General features: G+C 42.0%; 2 protein-coding genes and 1 non-coding gene across 7 annotated transcripts in view; 1 reads left to right on the top strand and 2 right to left on the bottom strand.

Annotated features, from left to right (window-relative positions):
• Window positions 1-12895, bottom strand: part of TIMM23B (translocase of inner mitochondrial membrane 23 homolog B) — a 33607-nt gene extending 20712 nt beyond the window's left edge. Inside the window, exons 1-4 of the mRNA XM_034777235.1 lie at window positions 12686-12895; window positions 11382-11440; window positions 3949-4042; window positions 3590-3674 (exon numbers count right to left, since the gene is read on the bottom strand). Coding sequence (XP_034633126.1) covers window positions 3590-3674; window positions 3949-4042; window positions 11382-11440; window positions 12686-12794 — 347 coding nt within the window. The 5' untranslated portion in view covers window positions 12795-12895. The remainder of the gene's footprint in view (window positions 1-3589; window positions 3675-3948; window positions 4043-11381; window positions 11441-12685) is intronic.
• On the bottom strand, window positions 76-276 carry LOC117881127. Its single transcript, XR_004646701.1, has one exon. It is a non-coding gene; the product is annotated as a small nucleolar RNA SNORA74 (small nucleolar RNA).
• Window positions 12348-21310, top strand: part of PARG (poly(ADP-ribose) glycohydrolase) — a 133449-nt gene continuing 124486 nt past the window's right edge. For 3 of the 5 annotated variants that reach the window (XM_034777226.1, XM_034777227.1, XM_034777225.1), the window contains exons 1-3: window positions 12969-13499; window positions 16061-16127; window positions 18523-19536. In XM_034777226.1, the coding sequence (XP_034633117.1) occupies window positions 13289-13499; window positions 16061-16127; window positions 18523-19536 (1292 nt within the window). In that variant the 5' untranslated portion in view covers window positions 12969-13288. Of the gene's footprint in view, window positions 12438-12968; window positions 13500-16060; window positions 16128-18522; window positions 19537-21310 lie in introns of those variants that run through there. The other 2 variants (XM_034777229.1, XM_034777228.1) reach the window with 2 other exon arrangements.

Below are 21310 nucleotides of genomic sequence, written 5' to 3'. Positions count from 1 at the left end.
GATTAAAGGAAATTTTACATATTCAGTTGCCCCTGGAACCATGTACACTACAGAAGCTTAAGAAATTTAATATTTCATGTGTGGTTCCAGATTAGCATTAAAGAGTGAAGGCAAATGCTTAGTGCACACTCAGGGAAGCACAGCACTGTTCCACACTGGTGGCAGCTGCCTTCAGAAGTGTGATGACAGGCACATGAAATGGCCAGTATTTTATCTCCCAGCAGTGTAACACTGTCACAGGCATGGTACTGCCCTGGACAGCTTACTGCCACTGGAATTCAGTGTCAAACTATTAAAACATGTTTTACATGTATTTGTTTCTGAATTATCAAGCTCGTTTCCCCATTACTTTCCTTTGTAACACTACACTCACTTTTCACTGAAAGACACAGGACAACACTGAATGCTGCTAGATTTAAATGAGTTGAAAGGGTATGGAGAAGTTCATGCTGAAACTATCAGCTGTAGTACAATAGAGAAGAGATGCTCAAGTAATATCCATCTATCTGAAACATCAACACCCTCCATTTTCCCAATTTATCCATTTTACATCAAGTTTGAGAATTTAAAGAGTCAGGAAATTAAACAAGAATAGCAATGTTAATTGGGACGCATTGCATACATGTTTCAAATAGCTGCAATGTTAAATTAAGTCTCTAGCTGTATTACTAAGTTTTTTTTTTTAAATATTTACATAAATGTAAATTTAAAGTTAAGAATGTAGATTGCTTTTTTTTTTTTTTTAAAGCAATCAGTTAGGTGAGCTTATCTAACTAAATATTTCTGTACAGCACTGGTCTCCCCTGACCATGTCTGGAGCCTTCACTGGTCATCTTGCTTTCATAAATAAGGTATGGTTTTGACTGAAGTCTATGTTATAACCAGATAACAGTATAAAGAGAGAGATTAAGAAACTACAGGCAAAGAACAGAAATTTATGAAAAAGCCTTTGTAGTTCATTCAAACAGTGATTGGCAGCAATTAAATTTGATTTTAGCAAGATTAAATTAAGCAAAGACCTTTCAGTGTAAAGTCATCAGAGGCATCAGGCTCAGTCCTGCTCCTAATGACACTAGTGTCAAAACTTCCATCAACTTCAGTGGGAGAGGACTGTTGCCTGAGAAACAGACAGAAGCTCCTGGCATACGTTAGTACGGTAATAGAAGATATTTCTGACATCCTTCAAAAGTTCATTGACATTCTTTGTGATGGTGATTATTAAGGATACGATTATCACGGAGGTCATGGATTCCATGACAGTCCAGGACCTCTGTGACTTCTTCCAGAGTGGTCAGCCCATCTGAGCTGTGGCGTGGCTGGAGCAGCTACCAGAAGTCAGCCCCTGGCAGTGCTCCAACTGTTAGTTCCCCCTCCCCTCGGGGATTTTTAGTAAAAGTCAGGGACAGGCTTCTGTGAATTTTTTTTTATTGCCCGTGACCTGTCCCTGACTTTTTCGAAAAAATATCTGTGACAGAATCTTAATCTTAGTGATTACCTAATAGAAAATGTAGTTTGAAGGGGATGTAACAAAATGAAACTAAGTTTCAGCTTATAAAAGAGAAATGTAAGGAGTGTCTACCCTTGCCGCTGAATATGAAAGGGTGAAACTGAGCACACTATTTCACTGGACTTGCATAAAAGGACAAACTTAGGTGGAGTCTGTGTGTCTGTTGCCCTCTACTGGCTCAACTTGGTAAAAGTTTTTCATATGACAGTCTCAATTAAGAAAAGCAAGAAAATTATTTACCTCAGTTTGCTCACTGTGCCCTCCTCCCGCCCACTCTATAAAGTAAGGAAAATTTATCTAAAAACCAATCATTTAGATAAATTTAGACTTTTCTAAAACATTATGAAAATAACTTTAGATTTATACTATAGGCTATTTGGTTTATATGTTTTCATTTTATACACTGAAGGAAGAAGGAAAAGAATAAACAAACAATGCTCAAACATGAGCAGTCAATGGGGTGGGGGGTAATCACTAGTGAGTGCTAATTTCCTCCCACAGATGACTTAATTTCAAGAAGAGGTACTATAGCCAACTTAAAATGACGTTTTTCAATACAGTAACTCCTCACTTAATGTTGTAGTTATGTTCCTGAAAAATGTGACAAAGTGAAACTATGTTAAGTGAATCCAATTTCCCCATAAGAATTAATGTAAATAGGGGGGATTAGGTTCCAGGGAAATTGCCAAACAAAAGGCATTATATACATTTTAAACAAGCAATTTAAAATAGGTACTGTACTATAATTGGGAGGTGCCCCTGCCTTATCCTACACAGGCACAGCCCACTGGCACTGGAGATGAGGCAGGCAAGGAGACTGAAGGTGCTGTAGGCTAGAAGCATGTTGCGCAGCAGCGGCAGCTTCCCCTACTCTGCAAGCACCAGGGGTGGGGGGCTCAACCCTCAACCCACCCACTCTCCCCCTTTCCCCCAAGCTCCTATCTTGACCTGCCTCTTCTCCCCTCCCACCTCTTCCCCCCTTACTTCCCACGCTGGGTCCTCGCTCCTCCACCCTCCCTCAAGCCTGGGGCAATCAGCTGATTTGCAACGTGAGGGAGGGGGAGCTCCTCCCCCCTCGCTCCTGCCCCCAAAACTTCGCAAGCCAGTTGATTGCTGCGGGCAGGGGAGGGAGGGAGGGGGGAGGAGTGAGGACTTGGCGTGCAGGCTCCCCCTCCCTCCCCTACCTCTGGAGTTTAATCTAGAGACTTGGAAAGAATATAGCACGTGCCACACTGTAAGGTGAGATGAGTGCTAGGGATCTTAGGAGTAACAGCACCCCAGAACAAAATTTTGTGCCTTGGACTTTCCCACAGTGGAACTTCCTCCTGCCCTGCAGAAAAAAAATAATCTAGGTGGACTCAGCTGTTTGCTTTCTGTGCTGGCATGGAGACTGATTCTATTCCGAGGCTGGTCTACACTTAAAAAACTTATATTGGGACAGCTATGTCTTTTTTCACCCTCCTGACAGACATATCCCTGACCAACATAATTATGCCAATAAAAATCCCAGCATAGATGCAGCTATGCTGACTGAAGAGCACTTCTGTCTACATAGACAACATCACTTGGAGTGGTGGTGTTCCTACACCGGAAGAAAAACCGCTCCTTTTGACATAGGCTGTCTCTACACTTGGGCGCTATGCCAGCATAGCTATGTTAACATAGTCTCTGTAGTGTAGACATAGCCTAACCCTCTCCCTGCCTGATCCTGCAAAGGCTGGGAGTACTGAAGAAAGAGTACTCTGTTCCAAATAAGAGGAAAAACAAACAAATAGGTGGGTTTTCAATAAGCATCCAGGGAATGATTAATGCTTCACTTATTCTCTTTCCATACCCCTTTCAGAAGGGTCAAACACCACCACCAAAGCTCATTAAAAAAGTAAAATCAGCACTTAACAGATTAACCAAGACATTTCACAACTCAATTAACCTAATACTGTATTTACTCTTTGTACAACTTGCCCCGCAAAAGAAGCAAATGTACTTTAGTTTTGTTATTATAATATATTCAAAGTTAGCTTTGAGCCATTCTAATAACGATGGGGTGAAAGTATACATTTGTGGGTACATTTATATACTTACTGTACATTTCTAGGTTTGGACCAGGCCATGCTGTGTGTCTCCTTCAATCCCAGCCGCAGACCATTCAGTGCGCCAAATGCAGCACCTAGTGAATCATAACACTAGCCATTACTTTATCAACAATACAGTAAATGGACAAACACATTCATTCCCAATCTTGTAAGTCTACAGACAACAGTCAGGTAGCCATTGCATATGTAAATACATACACAGTCTGCAGGGGAAAAAAAACAAACAAACAAACAAACAAAAAACCTATAGGACAACATCTCTTCAGTTTTATTGTGTCTCATGTACTTGGGATTTAATACAGTAACACCAATCTTGCATTAAGATATACAGTAAATAGTCCCATATACCTGTCATACAACACCCTCCAATGGTAAAAAAGGCCAGCTCAAACCTTCCCCGAGTTTTGTTCGCTCCTGTAGGTAAGATAAACTCATCTGAATCCTGAAACAGAAGAAAAGGTAAGTGTTTATACATTTGTACTTTCCAAATAGGCATGGTTTCAGACACATCTCAAATTCTCTCTGTTGGCTTAACTAAAAGAATTTTTTCACTTGACCAGAGTACTAAGGTTAAAAAACAAACACTTCCACATAAATGCTGCTGAACACCACAGAGGGGAAAAAAAAAAAAAAAAAAAAAAAATCAGTAATACTCTTGCTTCTCACGAATTATGTTACAGAAAAGTATTCAGATGGAATAGATTAGTTACAAATTCTAAAAAAGGGATATTTTAAATATGCAAGTGGATGAGATTCTCTTCCTAGACTAGTATTTCCAGCTAACTCAATATGAAGTGAAAAAATGAAGAAACTCAGTATGCATTCATTAATCATTTGTACGATGTTTGTTTATTACTTATGCCTCTGAAAGCACCTATGCATTCTCCAATTAAATGCATACCAACATAATACAGCGTTCATTTTCTTTTTCTACTACTTTTATAGTTACTATAAAGAATCCCTTAGAGCAGTATAAGAGATCTATTCTGAGGATGCTAAGGGGCAGGGAATACAAAGCTATTGGTGGTTAAGCATTAAAAATGTACAAAGAGTGATTCACAAAGAAATCCACAAGTCTTTCCACAGAGGTGTTTCCGATTATCTTTCGGATGAATCTGCTGTACATCAATGGCAACCAATTGTAATGCCAAAATCAGGGCCGGCTCCAGGCACCAGCTTACCAAGCAGGTGCGTGGGGCGCCCACTTCGGAGAGGGGCGGCACATCTGGCTGACGGTCCCTCTCTCCTGCTCTGAGCAAAGGACCTCCTGACAAATTGCTGCCGCAGATCGCGATCGCGGCTTTTTTGTTTTGTTTTTTTGTTTGGCTGCTTGGGGTGGCCAAAACCCTAGAGCCGGCCCTGGCCAAAATGTGGGTGTAGGTAGGTCAATTACAGCATTTGTTTGGCTTTATCATGCAGACTTGCCAAGGTGAGATGGAAGAAGAAAGCAATATGACAGCTGCTTCTCTGGAGCACGCACATCAATAATAAAAGAATTCCGAAGATAGATTTTTTTTTTTTTATAATTTATTATGCAGTTTACAAGTCTAGCACAATATCTACCCTATATCCAATTAACATTTGAAAAAGGAAAATTGTAGTTTCACAGTTCTGTATTTTTTGAGAGTCAATACTGTATATTCCTTGGAAATTTATATTTTCTGTGGTAAGATTTTCTTTAAGGTAGAAGTTTCCTTCTTCACTCTAGACATTAGATGTGGCATTTAACAGCTAGAATTCTAGAAAATTCTGAGTCATGTTATTAAGCGCACTATGAATTACAAAATGAAAGATAGCCACACTCATACACCATGACACCTAAATAGTATAAGTGTGTTTAAGAGGTCAGCAAATTCATTTTTCCCTATTAATTTTTAAGAGTAGTTATATTGTCTGTAGGCTCTCATTTCTTAAGCAATTTGGCAAATTAATAATGGCTAACATGCCTTACTGATATTGTAGAATATTTAAGCAATTATCTTGAAATATAGTTTCAATAAACCTACCTGTAAGCTCAGAGGCTAGGCCCAGCCTACTGATTTTTAATATAATAATTCAGATGAAGAGGACATTAGTGGGCAGCAAGCTGCATCAGTCTGTGGCTGAATTAAGATTGGTCTAAAGAGGTAAGCAATATCCTGGCACTCAACTTTATAGTTTATAAACAAAGCATATTGTCTAGGTTTTCTACAATCTCAGATCATACTGCATTCACTTAATTTTTGTGGTATTTTAGAAAAGGCAGTCTCCATAATCCTTCAGTTTTAGTTCTGCGTTATAAGAACTGAAGAACAAAATGATACAAAAGAGTAGAGAAGATGCAGCGTGCTAGTTTGTCAAGATCATACTAGAAAATATCCCTTGTGTACTACTGCTGTAACAATGTTGTCCTGTAATCTCTTCCTGCAACAGCTCATAGTTAATCAAATTTCAGTAAATAAAATATCTACAATGAAAGTGGAAAATTGACAAACTTTCAATCCATAGCAAAGTTAAGCTTTATTCAGAGCTTTTCAATTAATTTTTTTTTAAACTGATACTGACCCAGTATCTATACTGACATGAAGTCAAAGGCATCCAAATTGCAGATGCCAAATAACCAACGCGCTCTCTGGGTTTTGAATTGTGATTTTTCCCTCCCTCTCCCATTTTTGGCCATGTGAGGTGATGGTGTTTGTTTAGTGCAGTCGCTTACATGCTACTTTTCTGAGATTTCCAAATGTTCATTCTGCTCTCAACATAAATATTTTAGTAAAAATCTTTTATTTTGCTGCAGTTTAGATGTTTTAACTTTGCTTTCTGAATATCTAAATGAAGTATGGTCTTCTTCTTCAGAGTTAGGGTAGGCTAGCTTCTACTTGTAACAAAGTGGGAATCTTCTATAATATTTTTATTAATCCTATGTGTATCTCGGTTTCCCCTATATTGTGCTGGCTACCGAGTGGTGGAAAGAGAACTGTTTGCTCTCAGGGCAGGCTAAGGCCGTGGCTACACTCGAAACTTCAAAGCGCTGCCGCGGGAGCGCTCCCGCAGCAGCGCTTTGAAGTGCGAGTGTGGTCGCGCGCCAGTGCTGAGAGAGAGCTCTCCCAGCACTGCAGGTACTCCGCCTTCACAAGGGGATTAGTTTACAGACCAGCGCTGGGGCACTGTTTACACTGGCGCTTTACAGCGCTGTAACTTGCTGTGCTTACGGAGGTGTTTTTTCACACCCCTGAGCAAGAAAGTTGCAGCGCTGTAAAGCACCAGTGTAGCCATAGCCTAAGAGATGGGTATGAATATGCCTACCTGTCTGAGGGCTGGTCTACACTGGGGGGGAGTTGATCCAAGATACGCAACTTCAACTACGCGAATAGTGTAGCTGAAGTTGAAGTATTTTGGATTGAATTACCTGGGGTCCACATGGTGCGGGATCGATGGCCGTGGCTCCCCCGTAGACTGCGCTACCGCTGCTCGCTCTGGTGGAGTTCCAGAGTCGATGGTGAGCGCGTTCGGGGATCGATATGTCGCGTCTTAACAAGACGCGATATATCAATCCCAGATAAATCAATCGATTGCTACCCCTTCCCCCCCGATACGGCGGGTAGTGAAGACATATCCTGAGTTTGAATGGATCATTTAAAAAAAGATTGGTCAGGCAGAGCCTTTATCAATAGAGAATCTGGAAAGACAATGGCAAAGCCAAATCACCAGGATGTTAACACCTAGCAACCAATGACCCAGAGGGAAATGGATCTTCCCACCTCTCAATAGGAAAGCTGAGCAAAATCCCCCATCTTGAGAACAAAGGACCGAGAAGGTGTGAAGTGAGAGGATAAGAGCTAGCTGCTGAAAGGAGTCTGGGCTCTCACCCAGGAACAGATCAAGGTCAGACAGAGAGAGACACAGAGGGCTAGTCTAAACTGACAACGCTAAAGCGCTGCTGCAGCAGAGTGCTGGGAGAGAGCTCTCTGAGTGCTCTAAAAAACCCACCTCCACAAAGGGCATAGTTCCCAGCACTGGTGCACTGTCTACACTGGTGCTTTACAGTGCTGAAACATGCTGTACTCAGGGGCGTGTTTTTTCACACCCCTGCATGAGAAAGTTGCAGCCCTGTAAATTGCCAGTGCAGACAAGCCCAGAGTCTGAACATGGGGCTCACTATGCCCCCTGCCTTCACTAGCAGGACCAAGTACTGATTGCTCCAGATCCCTAAGTGGCCCCCTCAAGGATTGAACTCACAACCCTGGGTTTAGCAGGCCAATGCTCAAACCACTGAGCTATCCCTCCCCCCCTCCCTAAGGGCTTCCTATGCTATGTTCCAGTTGACTAATAAACCCTACTGCTTTGACAATGTCATTTGAGGGTCACTGCAGATGCTTGGTGAGGTGTGTTAATCCCTGAATATACAAGTTTCTACCAGGAGTCTATCGCAGTTGGATTTGCTGAACAGAGCTCACAGCGTGAAACATGAGTGCTGAAGCCACAGATGTTCAGTCTTAGGCCTGGTCCACACTAACCCCCCACTTCGGACTAAGGTACGCAAATTCAGCTACGTTAATAACATAGCTGAATTCGAAGTACCTTAGTCCGAACTTACCGCGGGTCCAGACGCAGCAGGGAGGCTCCCCCGTCGATGCTGCTTACTCCTCTCGCCGAGCTGGAGTACCGGCGTCGACGGCGAGCACTTCCGGGATCGATTTATCACGTCTTGACCAGACGCGATAAATAGATCCCAGAACATCGATTGCCTGCCGCCGGACCCGGAGGGAAGTGTAGACGTACCCTTAGAAGGTGGTGAGGCTCGGTGGCTTACTCTGAAGGAAGAATGAGCCTCCTTGGGGGGGTCTGGCATACTGAAGGGATTCCTCTAAGACACTGTTCCAAAGCTGGGGGCATAGCACCAATCCAGTTGATTCATGCTGCTACTCTCTCAATTAATCTTGTTTGTTATACCAAAGCAACAACATTTGTTGAGAACTAAGGAAGTCAGTGTAGAATCCTTACTTTTCAAGGGAAAGGGGAGAGAAGAAGACATCTGAAGAAAACATTTCTTCCTTCTTTTCTGAATCTTTGCATCAACACTTTGAATTGAGTTTTCTGAAGTGAGTTTCTGCAACACAATATCGACTGATAACTACTCCTGAGGGCATTCTGCACCAAAAAATTAAAAATTATGCACCAAAAAAATAAATATGCGCAAAAATTTAAAATTCTGCAAATTTTATTTGTCAAATAAATGTGGAGGCTCCAGCATAGCTTTGGGGAGCACAGGCTACTGGCTACATAGAAGTGGGAGATCACTCTGCAGCTTCCCCCTCCCCAGACACTGACTCAGTGGTGAGGCTGCATCCAACCCTGACACAGTGCAAGGACCTGCCCCAGAAACACCCCAGGGCCCTGCCCCTCTGTGCCAGGTGCACCAGGTGTGAGCAGGCAGAATTCAAGTGTGGAGGGACTTAGTGTAGGGAGCGATCCACATGTGGGTTTTGTGTGGGGCAATCTGGATGTAGGTGGCTCAGTGGCGGATCCAGGTGCACGGGGCGGTGGGGGGTTCTGGGTGCAATGATAAAGGGATGCTGCAGGGGGGTCCAGGTGAAGGTGGTTGGGGCTCAGCAGGGGGGTCTGGGTGTGGAGGGTTCAGTGGGGGTCCCAGATGCTGGGGGAGTGGGACTCAGTGGGGTGGGGATCCTGGTGCAGGTGGCTCGTAGAGGTGGTGCAGGGGGACTGGGGCTCTGCAGAGAGGTTCTGGGTGCAGTGAGGCTTGGCAGGAGAATCTAGGTAGGAGAGGGTCTGGATGCATGTGGGCTAGGCGGATGGGGGAGCAACTCCCCATACAGTGATCCCTCCCCTGCAGCTGAGGAGCAATGGGTGCAGGGAAGAGGGAGTTTTCAGAGCTTCCTGAAAGCCTGGGGAGAAATCTGGGGGTGGGTCTGACCCAGCCCTGGATGCTGTGCAGGGGAAGAGGAATTCCTATCCTCCCCAGCCCAGCCAGGACTAGCAGTTGAGCCCAGGGCAGGGTAGGAGCCACCAGCCGGGTCTTCCCCACTCCCAACCCCTGCCCCACAGTGATTTACCTCTCTGCCAGCTACCCTGGCACCCAAAATATACTGCTGGGGAGAGTCGCATGACTGCTCTTGTGGCTTCCCTGTCAAAGTAATTTTTCTGCGGGGAAGCAAGGAAATATGTAGGGGACATGAATTCTGCGCATCCACAGTGGCGCAGAATTCCCCCAGGAGCAGATAACCAAGGCAAATCTGCCAGTCGTGGGCCTGGCAGTAGGTGTAAAGACTTCTAGGATTTTCCAAATTCAAGATGACTGACTACCCTAGATATGTCGATATAACAGATGAAGAGGAAGTAAGAAGTACTATTTCTATTGGTTTATATAGTACAGGTTTTTACTTTTAAATAAAATCTTTGAATAGAATACAAGTGCTGTTTTCTCTTACTTAAATTAAGTTTGATTCACCACTGAAGTTACAGAATATTTAGGGTGTGCCTCCTGAAACCTTTGCAATTCCCAAACTCACTGAATGGAAGCTCTTTTGAAGAGAGTTGTTACTTTTGCTATCTTAAGAGTGAGCACATGTTAACACTCATGCAAAATAAAAGACCGGTGCTAGATCAGAAGAGTAACACATACTGCTGTACTTATTTAGCCAAACAGATTTCCTTAAGTAGCAAAGCTCCTAGATATTTTAGATGTGACAAAGTGTCTTTATTAAGATCATACTACAAGCTATTTGTACTAAACATCTGTTCAAAACTGAGGACATAAAGAAGCAGCTATCTTCTTTGGGATATTTTTGCCATATTTAATACAACTGGATGAAACTGGGAAGCAAATGAGGTTTTCTGTAATTGTTTAGTTTGATTTTATCTTCTGATGGTCTACAGAATTTGCATATTACCTAGATCTCGGGCAGATTAAATATAATACCAAAGCTGGGAACGGGCAACAGGGGATGGATCACTTGATGATGATTACCTGTTCTGTTCATTCCCTCTGAAGCACCTGGCTACTGTCCAAAGACAGGATACTGGGCTTAATGGACCTTTGGTCTGACCCAGTATGGCCATTCTTATGTTAACTTTCTGCAAAATTAATTTTGCAGACAATTTTTAGCTTAAAAATAATCCTGCTTTCTTAAAGTTATATTTAATTTAGTAATATTAGTGGTTTTAATTGAGAAGTATGTTGTACTCAGTTGAGCATTTTGAGGTGACATCAAGTCTACACTGCCCTTGTACACTAAAATATTTGGATATTCCCAAAACATTTTTCTTATAAACACTATTGTTTCATAAGTCAGCTGTGAGTTATTTTATACGGGATACTTTTAAACTAAACTAATTCTGATGTAGGTGCTCTCTCCTCTTGGGTGTAGGATCCAGCAAAGGGCAATGATTAAGTGTAGTATCAGTTTCACAACTGATACATCCCTTGTGGGGTACCAGATCTTGACCTGGAAGGAAGCATGACTTAAGATTCTAGAAATTCCATTTCTAATTTGGACTAATTCACACTCTGTCCCTAAACTGGATTTCTCCTCTCAGGCACTATGACATCAAGAAGTTGTACTAAGTACTGTGCTGAAACTCAGTTCTCAGACTTCAAGTGATCAATAGTATAAAATTTGTATGGAACCATATTAAGTTTTCTGCTTAGTTCAATTTGTCGCTGATACAGAAGAGAAAAATCAGACCTCTTTACTTTAGGAAAAGCAGCTCTACACAAGGGAAACAGTGACTTATTTAAGAGAACTGACTTAATAGGATCAAAATAGAAACATGCTTCTTACCTGTATTAAATATCTGGGATCCACACTTAAATAAGGAGACAAAGGGCTCATTCCAGTTACTGAAAGAGGAAGAAAAAGAACTTTGTTACTGAAATCAGTATGAGCAATAGCTCCAAGACTGAGGCAGAAACGGGGATGGGAAGATGGTTGAGGAAAGAGGGTAGTAGTTATTTTGATCCGGTCATTTAAAATCCATGTTTCAGTTAACTAAAACTGTCATCACTATTATTTGATATCTCCAGTACATACACATTTCTACAGTAATAATATACTGCATGACACGGAGGAGACAAACACCATGATCAAGGAAGTGGTTATTGGGAAACCTGGGTTCTATTCTCTACTCCACCACTGACATACGGTATGACCTTAGAAAGTCACTTAACTTCTGCCTCCATTTCCTCATCTGTGAAATGGGATGATGATACTTACCTACCTTTGTAAACATTTTTGTAAATCAATTTATCTATAGACAGACTGGTACAAGTTGTACAGATTATTCTTAAGTGCAAAAGTTACAAATTTATTTTATTCTTTAAATCTACAGCCAGGCTGAGATGGGCAGGATGATATTTTGTCCAAAAAAATCAACCTGTGGACTCCCTAAAACAAGTAATTAAAAGTGTACTATAGAGCCAATTGCTTAAGTCATAGTTAACTGTCAAATTCATTCAACTATATATAAAGTCTTGTATAGATCAGCTCAAACTGAATTTTTTCTTAAACTAAGCAAGGCCCCCTTATCTGCTTATCACTCCCAGCAAGGATGCGATCACTCATGTTTCTGTGCCAAAAGCAGCTTGTATGAATAAATACCACCCGCTCAGGCACCACGCTAGTAATAGCGGATGGAAACACAGAGATAGTCAAAGTGGTCAGGGCCTCAGCTCACACCCTCGATTGCGTGCCGGCTCTTGACGCCCCCCCTACACAAGCACTGGCTCCTCTGCGATTGCACAAGGCTCGGATTCCGCAGAGGACAGCTCACCCCGCCCGGTACCCGTGCAACCCGCGTGACTGGTGCTAGCTGCTTCTCAGGGCTCGAGTCAGTTTCAGGTACCGGTGCGGGCGCCCCCCCGCGGGAGGGTTACTGCGGATGTTCTCGCGGTTACTGCACCGCCAGCTTCCCCATTTCCCCCTTACTAGAGCCCTCCTCTATCCCCGCCCGCGTGCCCCGGTTCTGCCCCGTGGCCTCGAGTCCCGCCCGTCCCCGGGGATATAAGAGCAGGGGGGGAGCCCCCGGCCGAGCGTGGCGGGAAGGGCAGGAGGCCGGGCCGGACCCGGCCCGGCCGGCGGATACTCACACGGCACCCCGGCCAGGTCCGCATGGGAATAGCCCGGGCCCCCGGCTCCTCCAGCACCGAACAGGCCGACGAGGCCTGAGCCCTTCGAGTTGCCACCGCCGCCCTCCATGTAGCCGCCTTTGGACAGGGCCTGGCCCTGACCGAGTCAACGAACAACCTCCCCAGCGCCTCCTCCCTCGCCCGCTGCTGCTACTGCTGCCGTAAAGCGAGTACTTAGCGCCGCAGCTTTCACGTCTCCTCTTCCGCTTTACGACGGACCGGGACGTGTTGCTTTACGGTCCAAGGAGGCGGGGCAGTGGAGGAACTGTTGCTATGGGGAGAGGGGGAGACATTTTGAGGTGTGTGTCCGCGGCCCCTGCTCCCCCATTGGCCTGAGTCCAGCCCCCGTGTGGGTCCCTGTTCCTTGTCCGCTCAGTACTCCCGGAAGGTTGGGGTGCGGGAGAGCCGGGCGAGCTGCTCCCGCCCCTCCACGCGCCTTCGGCAGCAGGAGGATGTGGAGGGGAAGGACCCCTGCCGTCTCTCCTTTGGGGGCTGCCTCTCCTCCCTGGTGAGCCCAGCGCCGCAGCGCGTTTGGGGGTGCGCGGAGCGGGGGGTCTCCTAAGCATGAGTGCAGGGGCTGAGTGTGAAACCCCCAGGAAGAGAGTCAGGTTGGGCCCCCCCGCGTCCTCCAGCCGCGGCTCAGAAGAAGAGCAGCCCCCTTCCTTGGACAGAAAAGGGACACTGCAGCCTCCGCCTCCTGCCCCTCCCCCCCGGGAACGAGGGCCCAGAAGCAGCGGTAATAGCCAAAGCTTGGCAGCCACGGTGGGGAACAAAGGTTTGTGCCACCCGCCTCCTTTTAACCTTCTTCTGTGTATCTCTTTCTGTGGCTGTTTTTCGTCTCCTGTTTGACTTGGTGTGGGGGGAGAAACCTTTCCCTGTATGTGTGTGTAACTGTGATTTCCCCCACCCCCATGTCCATCGGAGAAGCCAAGATAGTACTAAGTGCACAGAGACAAGTATGTTGTTCATTCTTCTTATTGTTTTGTTTGCTTTCATGTACACCTCTACCTCGATATAACGCTGTCCTCGGGAGCCAAAAAATCTTACTGCTTTATAGGTGAAACCGCGTTATTTTGAACTTGCTGTGATCCAAGTGCGCAGCACCCCCCCTCCCCAGCATTGCTTTACTGTGTTATATCCGAATTTGTGTTATATCGGGTCACGTTATATCAAGGTAGCGGTGTACTTTAAATGAACAGGGCAAATGGTGTCTTCACTAATACTCCCTACTTGTCACCATCTTGCCTATAGAAACAGTTAATTTCCCCCTTTTTTTGTGGAGTTAGACTTGCTAAGATTTGATACTTTTTATAATCTTTCATAAAATAGTTTTGCTAGATGTACATTGAGAGTATCAGTTAACCTAGTTAGAAAACTGACCAGCTTTCAAATATTTAAAGTGCTATCTGCATGATGAATTTAATGGAGAGAAATGCTTATGTTAAATTATAAGGAATTCATCTGTTTAAATAGCCAAAAGTTTCTCATGTTCATCCAGATCTGATCATCCAAATCATGTTCATCCATGGGGATTACAGGAAGTAATGACTGTCAGATTTAAACATTGGAGGCCATTGTAGTGATGAGATTTGGTTGTTGTAGAGGTGAATGAAAAGAAAAAGACAGGGATACAGACAAAGTAGAAATGAAGCCAGAGGAGGGAAAGTACTACACCCCAACAAATTAAGAACTTTGTGACTTGCAACTTGCGAGTTTCTTGGCTGGTCTTCAGGTTTTTATTCCTCCAGAACTTCAGATTGTTTACTGGAGTAGCCCAGTTAGTTAAAAGGCTTCAACTAAATGCTTTATGCAGTGGATTGTATCAAGGTGAAGATTTAAGTCTTGCTGGGTTGTACCATCATATTTGGGGCTTTTCAGCAGCAATCCAGTTAGGACAAATATATAGATTATCAATTACCTTAATATATTTTGAACTTAAAATTCTACTTCTGATTTAGAAATCTGATTTTTGTTGGAAGATTTTGGTTAATAAGACAGATTCTTTTCTACCTTTCCTTATGTGCTATCTTACCTGCATAATACTAAAATGTAAAATATAAAATAACAATAAAAATGGTAGCATTCAGTTACATACACTTGAAAGTACAAATTTTAAATTCTGTCCCTCCTAAAACTGGACATACATTTCAAGAAATTTTCTGGTATGAAAGGATGCGTGGGTTGCACGTTCACAAAGGAAAAAAGAAATGAACAAGTTACATGGATTCTCTATTTTGAACTTTGGAATGACTGAGTGCATAAACTAAAGCTGCTTCAGCTCATTTTTAATACTCAGTATTACAAGGCCCAAGTTTCATTGTACAATGTTTACAAATTGGCTTTATCAGTCAAGTATAATATGATACTAAAATTGTATGAAGAGCAAGGGAAGTTCAACTTAGTGGGGGTGTTGAGGATCTTGTTCCACCCCTTCTTGACTTCACTCCCTGCCCCACACATTCTGAAAGTTCAGTGGCTAGAATGTGTCTGTCAGTGTTCACTGCTTATGGGTATGTGTGCACGACATAGACTGTGTCAGCATAGCCCCATATAGTAGATGCAGCCTGCACTGACAGAAGAGGTTTTCCTGTTGGGGTAGGCCTCCCTCAAAATGTTAGCTGAGTTGTCAGAAACTCTCTTCTCTCAATGTAGCTGTGTCTGCTTTGGGGATTATGTCGGCATAGCTATGTAATTTTCTACGCCATAGCTACGTGTTTTTTTATACCCCTGATAGACAGAGCTATGCCAATATAATTTTCAAGAGTAGACTAAACCTAGCCACTGATCAATACAGTTTTATTTGGAGCAGTGGTGGCAGAAGAGAAGCAAGACTGACTATCTTCATTTTGCTATGTAAGGATCCAGAGCATGTCTTTTTCCCATATACTAAAGGCGTATGTTGGCATCAATAGCTAAAGATACAGAAGCATCTAATATCATGTCTGAGAAGTGAATACATCAAGAGCCGCAGTATGGGTAAGGTAATTTTCCAACCCATTCCATTGAGTCCAGCCAATTACTTTGTATTCATTGTGAATACTAAGTAGCCAATGCACTTACCCTGCTTTGCAGATAATCCTGGGATGGGGAGGAAAGAAACCTGTGACTGTATCCTAAAAGCAAAACTGGAGTTTATAGGGAATACAAGAACTAATTACAGATGTGAAATCTATATGTGATGTAATATTGCATCATTAGTCTGGATGATGCCTGAAGCAGTTATGGTAATGAAAACTTAATTTAGATGTTTTACTTGTAGCTGATATAAAATGTAAACTTCATGGTTTTTGGTAATATTGCAATTTGTGTCCTAATATACATATTATGGTTTTTCAGTTTACAAACAAAGGACAATTACCACTTGGATGGAGAATAAAGGCCCCAAGACAACTGAGTTAAAGAGGTAAAAGCTATACTATAAACTGCTTGAAAGATTTTTTTTTTTTTTTAAATTAATGGAACAATTCTTTTAATGGTCTCTAAAGAGGATTTGTGTAGGAAGATTGATTATAACTTACTAACATAATCATTTTATTCCAGAATAGAAGTAGGACTATTGTAGATACGTCTCTGCTTTCATTTTGGTATAACATAGAGCAGGGGTTGGCAACCTTTCAGAAGTGGGATGCCAAGTCTTCATTTATTCACTGTAATTTAAAGTTTAACGTGCCAATAATGCATTTTAACATTTTTAGAAGGTCTTTCTCTGTAAGTCTAGATTATATAACTAAACTATTGTTGTATGTAAAGTAAATAATAGTGCAGTGAGGTGAGTGGGGCTGGCAGCTGGTATCCCATGCCGGCAGCCAGCTGGCAGGGGGCCAGTGGCCAGGACCCCAGACTTGCAGTGGGCTGAATGGGGCCAGAGGCCGGGACCCCTTCTTTCTGCCGGCTCCTGCCAGACGGGGTCTCAGCTGCCGGCCCCGCTCAGCCTGCTGCCGGCCTGGGGTTCCGTTCATCCAGGCCGGCAGTGGGCTGAGTGGGGCCGGCAGCCGGGACCCTGGCTGGCAGCAGAGTGCCACTAAAAATCGGCTCGCGTGCCGCCGGTTGCTGACCCCTGACATAGAGCATTAATAAATCAAAGCTCTTGGTGCAATCCTGTTTTCAGCAAATAGTTTTGCTGTTCCTACAGCTTTTAGGATAATATTCAGTTCTGATATAAGGTGGTGCATCTCCATTGACTGTGTTCAAGTTGTAGCTACTCACATATGGGTTTAGTTTGAAGCATACTCTCCTTGCTGAGTATGAATGCCCAATCTTGCTTTCATAAACTTATTCATAGGCTGGTGTGACAGTATCACTATTACAAAGACACCTCTACTCCAATATAACATGAATTCGGATATAACGCGGTAAAGCAGTGCTCAATGAGTAGAGAAACTGATGTAGGTATACAGATTAATGGACGTAGATGTGAATATTGTAAGATGAAAGCCACCAAACTCTTTTTAGTTGTAACTAGTGTTCTTGTAGCTTCTGCGCTTTCAGTGTCAGGTCTTGAGCAGTGGCCCATTTATCCTGTTTATTTGGATTGCTTAGTTCGTAGTACGCAACAAGTAATCCATTTATTCATCCATAGTATCTTCTAAGAACAGCAGAATATTATCATTTATTGAGGGGGCTGCTGACTTTCAGTAGCTTATCAAAATGAGTTTAGTCAAAGAGTTTATAAACTGTAACAATCAGTAATTTCCCTTTTTTATCTTTTAGATGATGAAAGATTAAGGAAAAACCTAACAAACTACTGTCTAACATTTGATCTATGTTACTTATAGACAATTCTATAATAGAACCTTCTATATAAAGATCTTAAAGTTCTGTATAAACATTTATTTAGTTTTACACCGTCTCTTTGCTATAGATATGTATTTTTATACAGATTTACAGATGAGTACATGTAGGCACAGAAAGGTGAAGTGACTTGCTCATTGCTGCTTGGGTGCATGCTGGGAATATAAACTAAATCTTTTGAATCACAGACCTGATATTTAATCAGCAGATCATGTCTCTGTTCACTCTTACTGTAATATTTAGTCTAGAACTAACTTAGCTGTAAAATAACAACACATTTAGTAAATATCACTTTTTATTAAACTGCAGACTGTTTAGGACTGCTACATCCAAGAATTATTATGCATAAATGAATAAACTGGATGCATGTGGAGTAGGAGTAGAGGTATATATGACATTGGTGAGAAAATAACTAAATTATTATGTCCAGTTCTGGTGTCTATACTTTTAAACATGTGTAGAAAAATTGCTGAATGTTCAGAGAGAAGCTACAAAAATGATTTGAGGTCTGGGAAACATAGCTTCAATTGAGCTAGTTAAATCATATTGTATCTAGATGATCAAAAACACGGTTAAGAGATGAGTTGATCATGGCCTCGAATGACCTATATTGACGGAAAAGAGACATCATTTATGAGGGTCTTTAAGATAGCAGAAAAGGCATAACAAGATTCAGTGGCTGGAAAGTGAAGATAGAAAAATTTAATTGGAAGCAAGATGTGACATTTTAACTGTGAGGATAATCAACCACTGGAACAGATGACTGAGAGAAGTAACTAATTCATCATCTGACTTTGAACCTTTAATAGGAGACATGTTATCTTTTTAAAAGATATACTCTAGTTTAGCTGTAAGTTATTGGACTTTACTGCTGATGTTACTGGGGTAAAATTCTGTGGTTTGTCTTACATGGTTGTAGTAGTCCCTCTGGCCTTTAAATCTACAAATAAGAATTTCATTTTGCAAGAAACAGTTAAACCCAGCTTTTCAAATCTTTTCTTCCACAGTTTGCAGAGCAAAACTAATAGCACGGGAGCAGATCCCAAGATGACTTCTGTTAAAAAGGATAACTTGTGCGAGCATGATGTTAAAAAGCTAGAGAATATTTGTCCACAAAGCTATCCAACAAAATCTGTGGAAATGAGTACGAAACTTGTAAATCTGCCTCAGACTGGCAACCTGTGTAAATGGGAGGCAGAGGGGCCATGCAGAGATCAGTCATCAGACATAGAGCCTGTTAAAGGGACCGGGTCTGGAGATCAGTTTAAAAATGCCAATATTGATCACATGCACAAAACTGGCAAGCAGGTTCACAGAGGTAGTGAAGAAAATAGTGACAATTGGACTCACTGGAAATTATCATCAGGCAGGTCTGTGAAGATGGCAAATACAAAACATCCATCGAAAGACAGTGAAACAGAAGGAAAAGTAACTTCATGTAATCCACAGCAGCTAAAGAGCTGCAATCCTGTCCATGTAGTCTGTGTGACTAGTGAGCAAGATGAGGTGGATGTAGTTCCAGAAAGCCCACTTTCAGATGTTTGCAGTGATACTTGTGTATCTGATATCAGAGGTCCAGGAAAACTGAACAAATATCAAAGTAGTTCAGGAGATTCGCATGCTTTTGAGAAAGAAAGTGAACCGGAGTCACCAATGGATGTAGATAATTCCAAGAATAGCTGCCAGGGCTCAGAAGCTGATGAAGAAACAAGTCAATTTCTTGATGAGCAAGAGGATGTTGACACATCAAAAGCTGCAAGCAAATCTTCCAGGTTTCAGCGAGGGAATGCTGACCCAGAGTTGAGAAGGTCACCGTTTTCTTCCAAATGTTGTGAAGGTGCTCGATATAACCTCCATTTTGAGGGGACGGATGACTCTGTCAAAGAGGATGAATTGCATACGAAGTCATATGGGATCTCTCCCACTCTTTCATCAGAATGCAAAGGTGCAAAACACTGTGGGAAGAAGGACTCGAAAATCACTGCCCATTTCATGAGGATACCCAGAACAGAGGAGAAAAGGTAACCTTTGTTTGTCCTCTTCCTTCTTTCCCTTTTAAATATATTTCTCTTCAGTAATAACACAGTAGTTGTTTTATTATCCTCTAAGCAGATTTGCAAAATTTACATAAAAGTGAAGAAACCATTGCTATAAAAACAGCAGATAATTTCAAAAATATTTATATAACCTTATTTCAAGGTTACACAATAACAGCTTGTCTTGTGCCATTTCTAGAACACAGAAGAAATATTAAGGTCATGAATTAATACTGACCTTCTAAAGCCAGAGTAATGCAAAGTGCTTCTCTGTATATCTTGTCAAGACATTGTTTAGAATAATTAGATTTTAATACATGGAAACACATGATGGCACAGGACATCTTTGACAAAGAATAGCTTTACTATTCATTGTTTAGTAAATTGTAATAGCAGGGTTCTTCTAAAATATGGTATGTATTTTCTTTTGATATATCTTGGCAAACGAGTACTGTGAATTGTGGAATGACTTCTGACTGTTACATATATGAGCTTGAATACAAGTGAAATTTTTCTTTCTAAAGAATTAGTATGATCATAGAACCAAATTAAATTCCTAATGTAATTCCATTGAAGTCAATAGATTTATAGCAAGGATGAATCTGGCCTACTGAGCTATAACACAGTCTAATACAATTTAGTAGCTCTTATCTGCTTTTAAAGAGATCCAGTGGACCAATCCTTAAATACACTGATAATCTATTTTTGCGGTGTTTTGGGGTAAAGAATGTAAGCCACTGATCAAGAAGATTTCCTTCAAACTTCAATTGTTCCTTTGTCAATGATCAATATTAAAAAAAAGATGTTAGATTTTTGTATGTGCATTCGTCTAATGCAAAGAAGGCAGAAGCTACAAAATTCAAACAGAATACATGGGGGAAGGGAGCTTTTGTTTTTTTTTATTTGTTTTTTCAGTGCTTACATTACTCAGCTAAAAAACAAACAAATCTGTCTTAGTTTTGCTCAAACTTACCAAAATATCCACCTTTGGGTTGAAACCAATATGGAAAATTTCATTCCAGAAAACATTGAGAAAGATATTCATAATTGGGAAATGTAGTGATGATGGTGCTTGCTGTTTGTTTTTTGTTTGTATTACCATAGCGCATAGAAGTCCTAGTCATGGATCAAGACCTCATTGTGCTAGGTGCTATAAAAATACAGCAAAAACACAAGCTGCCTCAGAGGTGTACACGCTTTATAATAGATTTGTCTAGGTTATATTTCTCTAGTTTGTTTTTGAGGAGGTCATGTGAGACAGTATCAAAAGCCTTTTTAAAGTCAAGATGTATGACATCTAGTGCTTCTCCCCACCCCCATACACAAGGCTGCTTATCCAGTCAGAAGACTATTAGGTTGGTTTGACATGAATTGTTCTTTACAAATCCATGTTGACTGTTACTTACTTTGTTCTAGGTGCCTACAAATTGATTGTTTGCTCCATTATCTTTCTAGATAACCAAGTTAAGCTGACTGGTCTATATTCCCCTTTTTATAGATACTGTACTTGCCCTTTTCCAGTTCTCTCCTCTCTCTCCTCTCTTCCATGAATTCTCAAAGATAACTAATGGCTGAGAGATCTCTTCAGCCAATTCCTAAGTATTCTAGGATGTATTACATCAGGCCCAGCTGACTTGAAGACATCTAACTTTTCTAAGCCCTGGGCTACGCTGCAAACTTACGTTGATATAACTGTGTTGCTGAGGGGTATGGAAAATCCACTAAGTGCTACAACAGCGCAGCTGCACTGGTGCAGCGC

The sequence above is a fragment of the Trachemys scripta genome, chromosome 7 (genome assembly GCF_013100865.1).
Source record: "Trachemys scripta elegans isolate TJP31775 chromosome 7, CAS_Tse_1.0, whole genome shotgun sequence".
Taxonomy (NCBI): Eukaryota; Metazoa; Chordata; order Testudines; family Emydidae; genus Trachemys; species Trachemys scripta.
The sequence above is the reverse complement of the archived record's forward strand: the minus strand, read 5'-3'. Positions and strand labels throughout refer to the sequence as shown.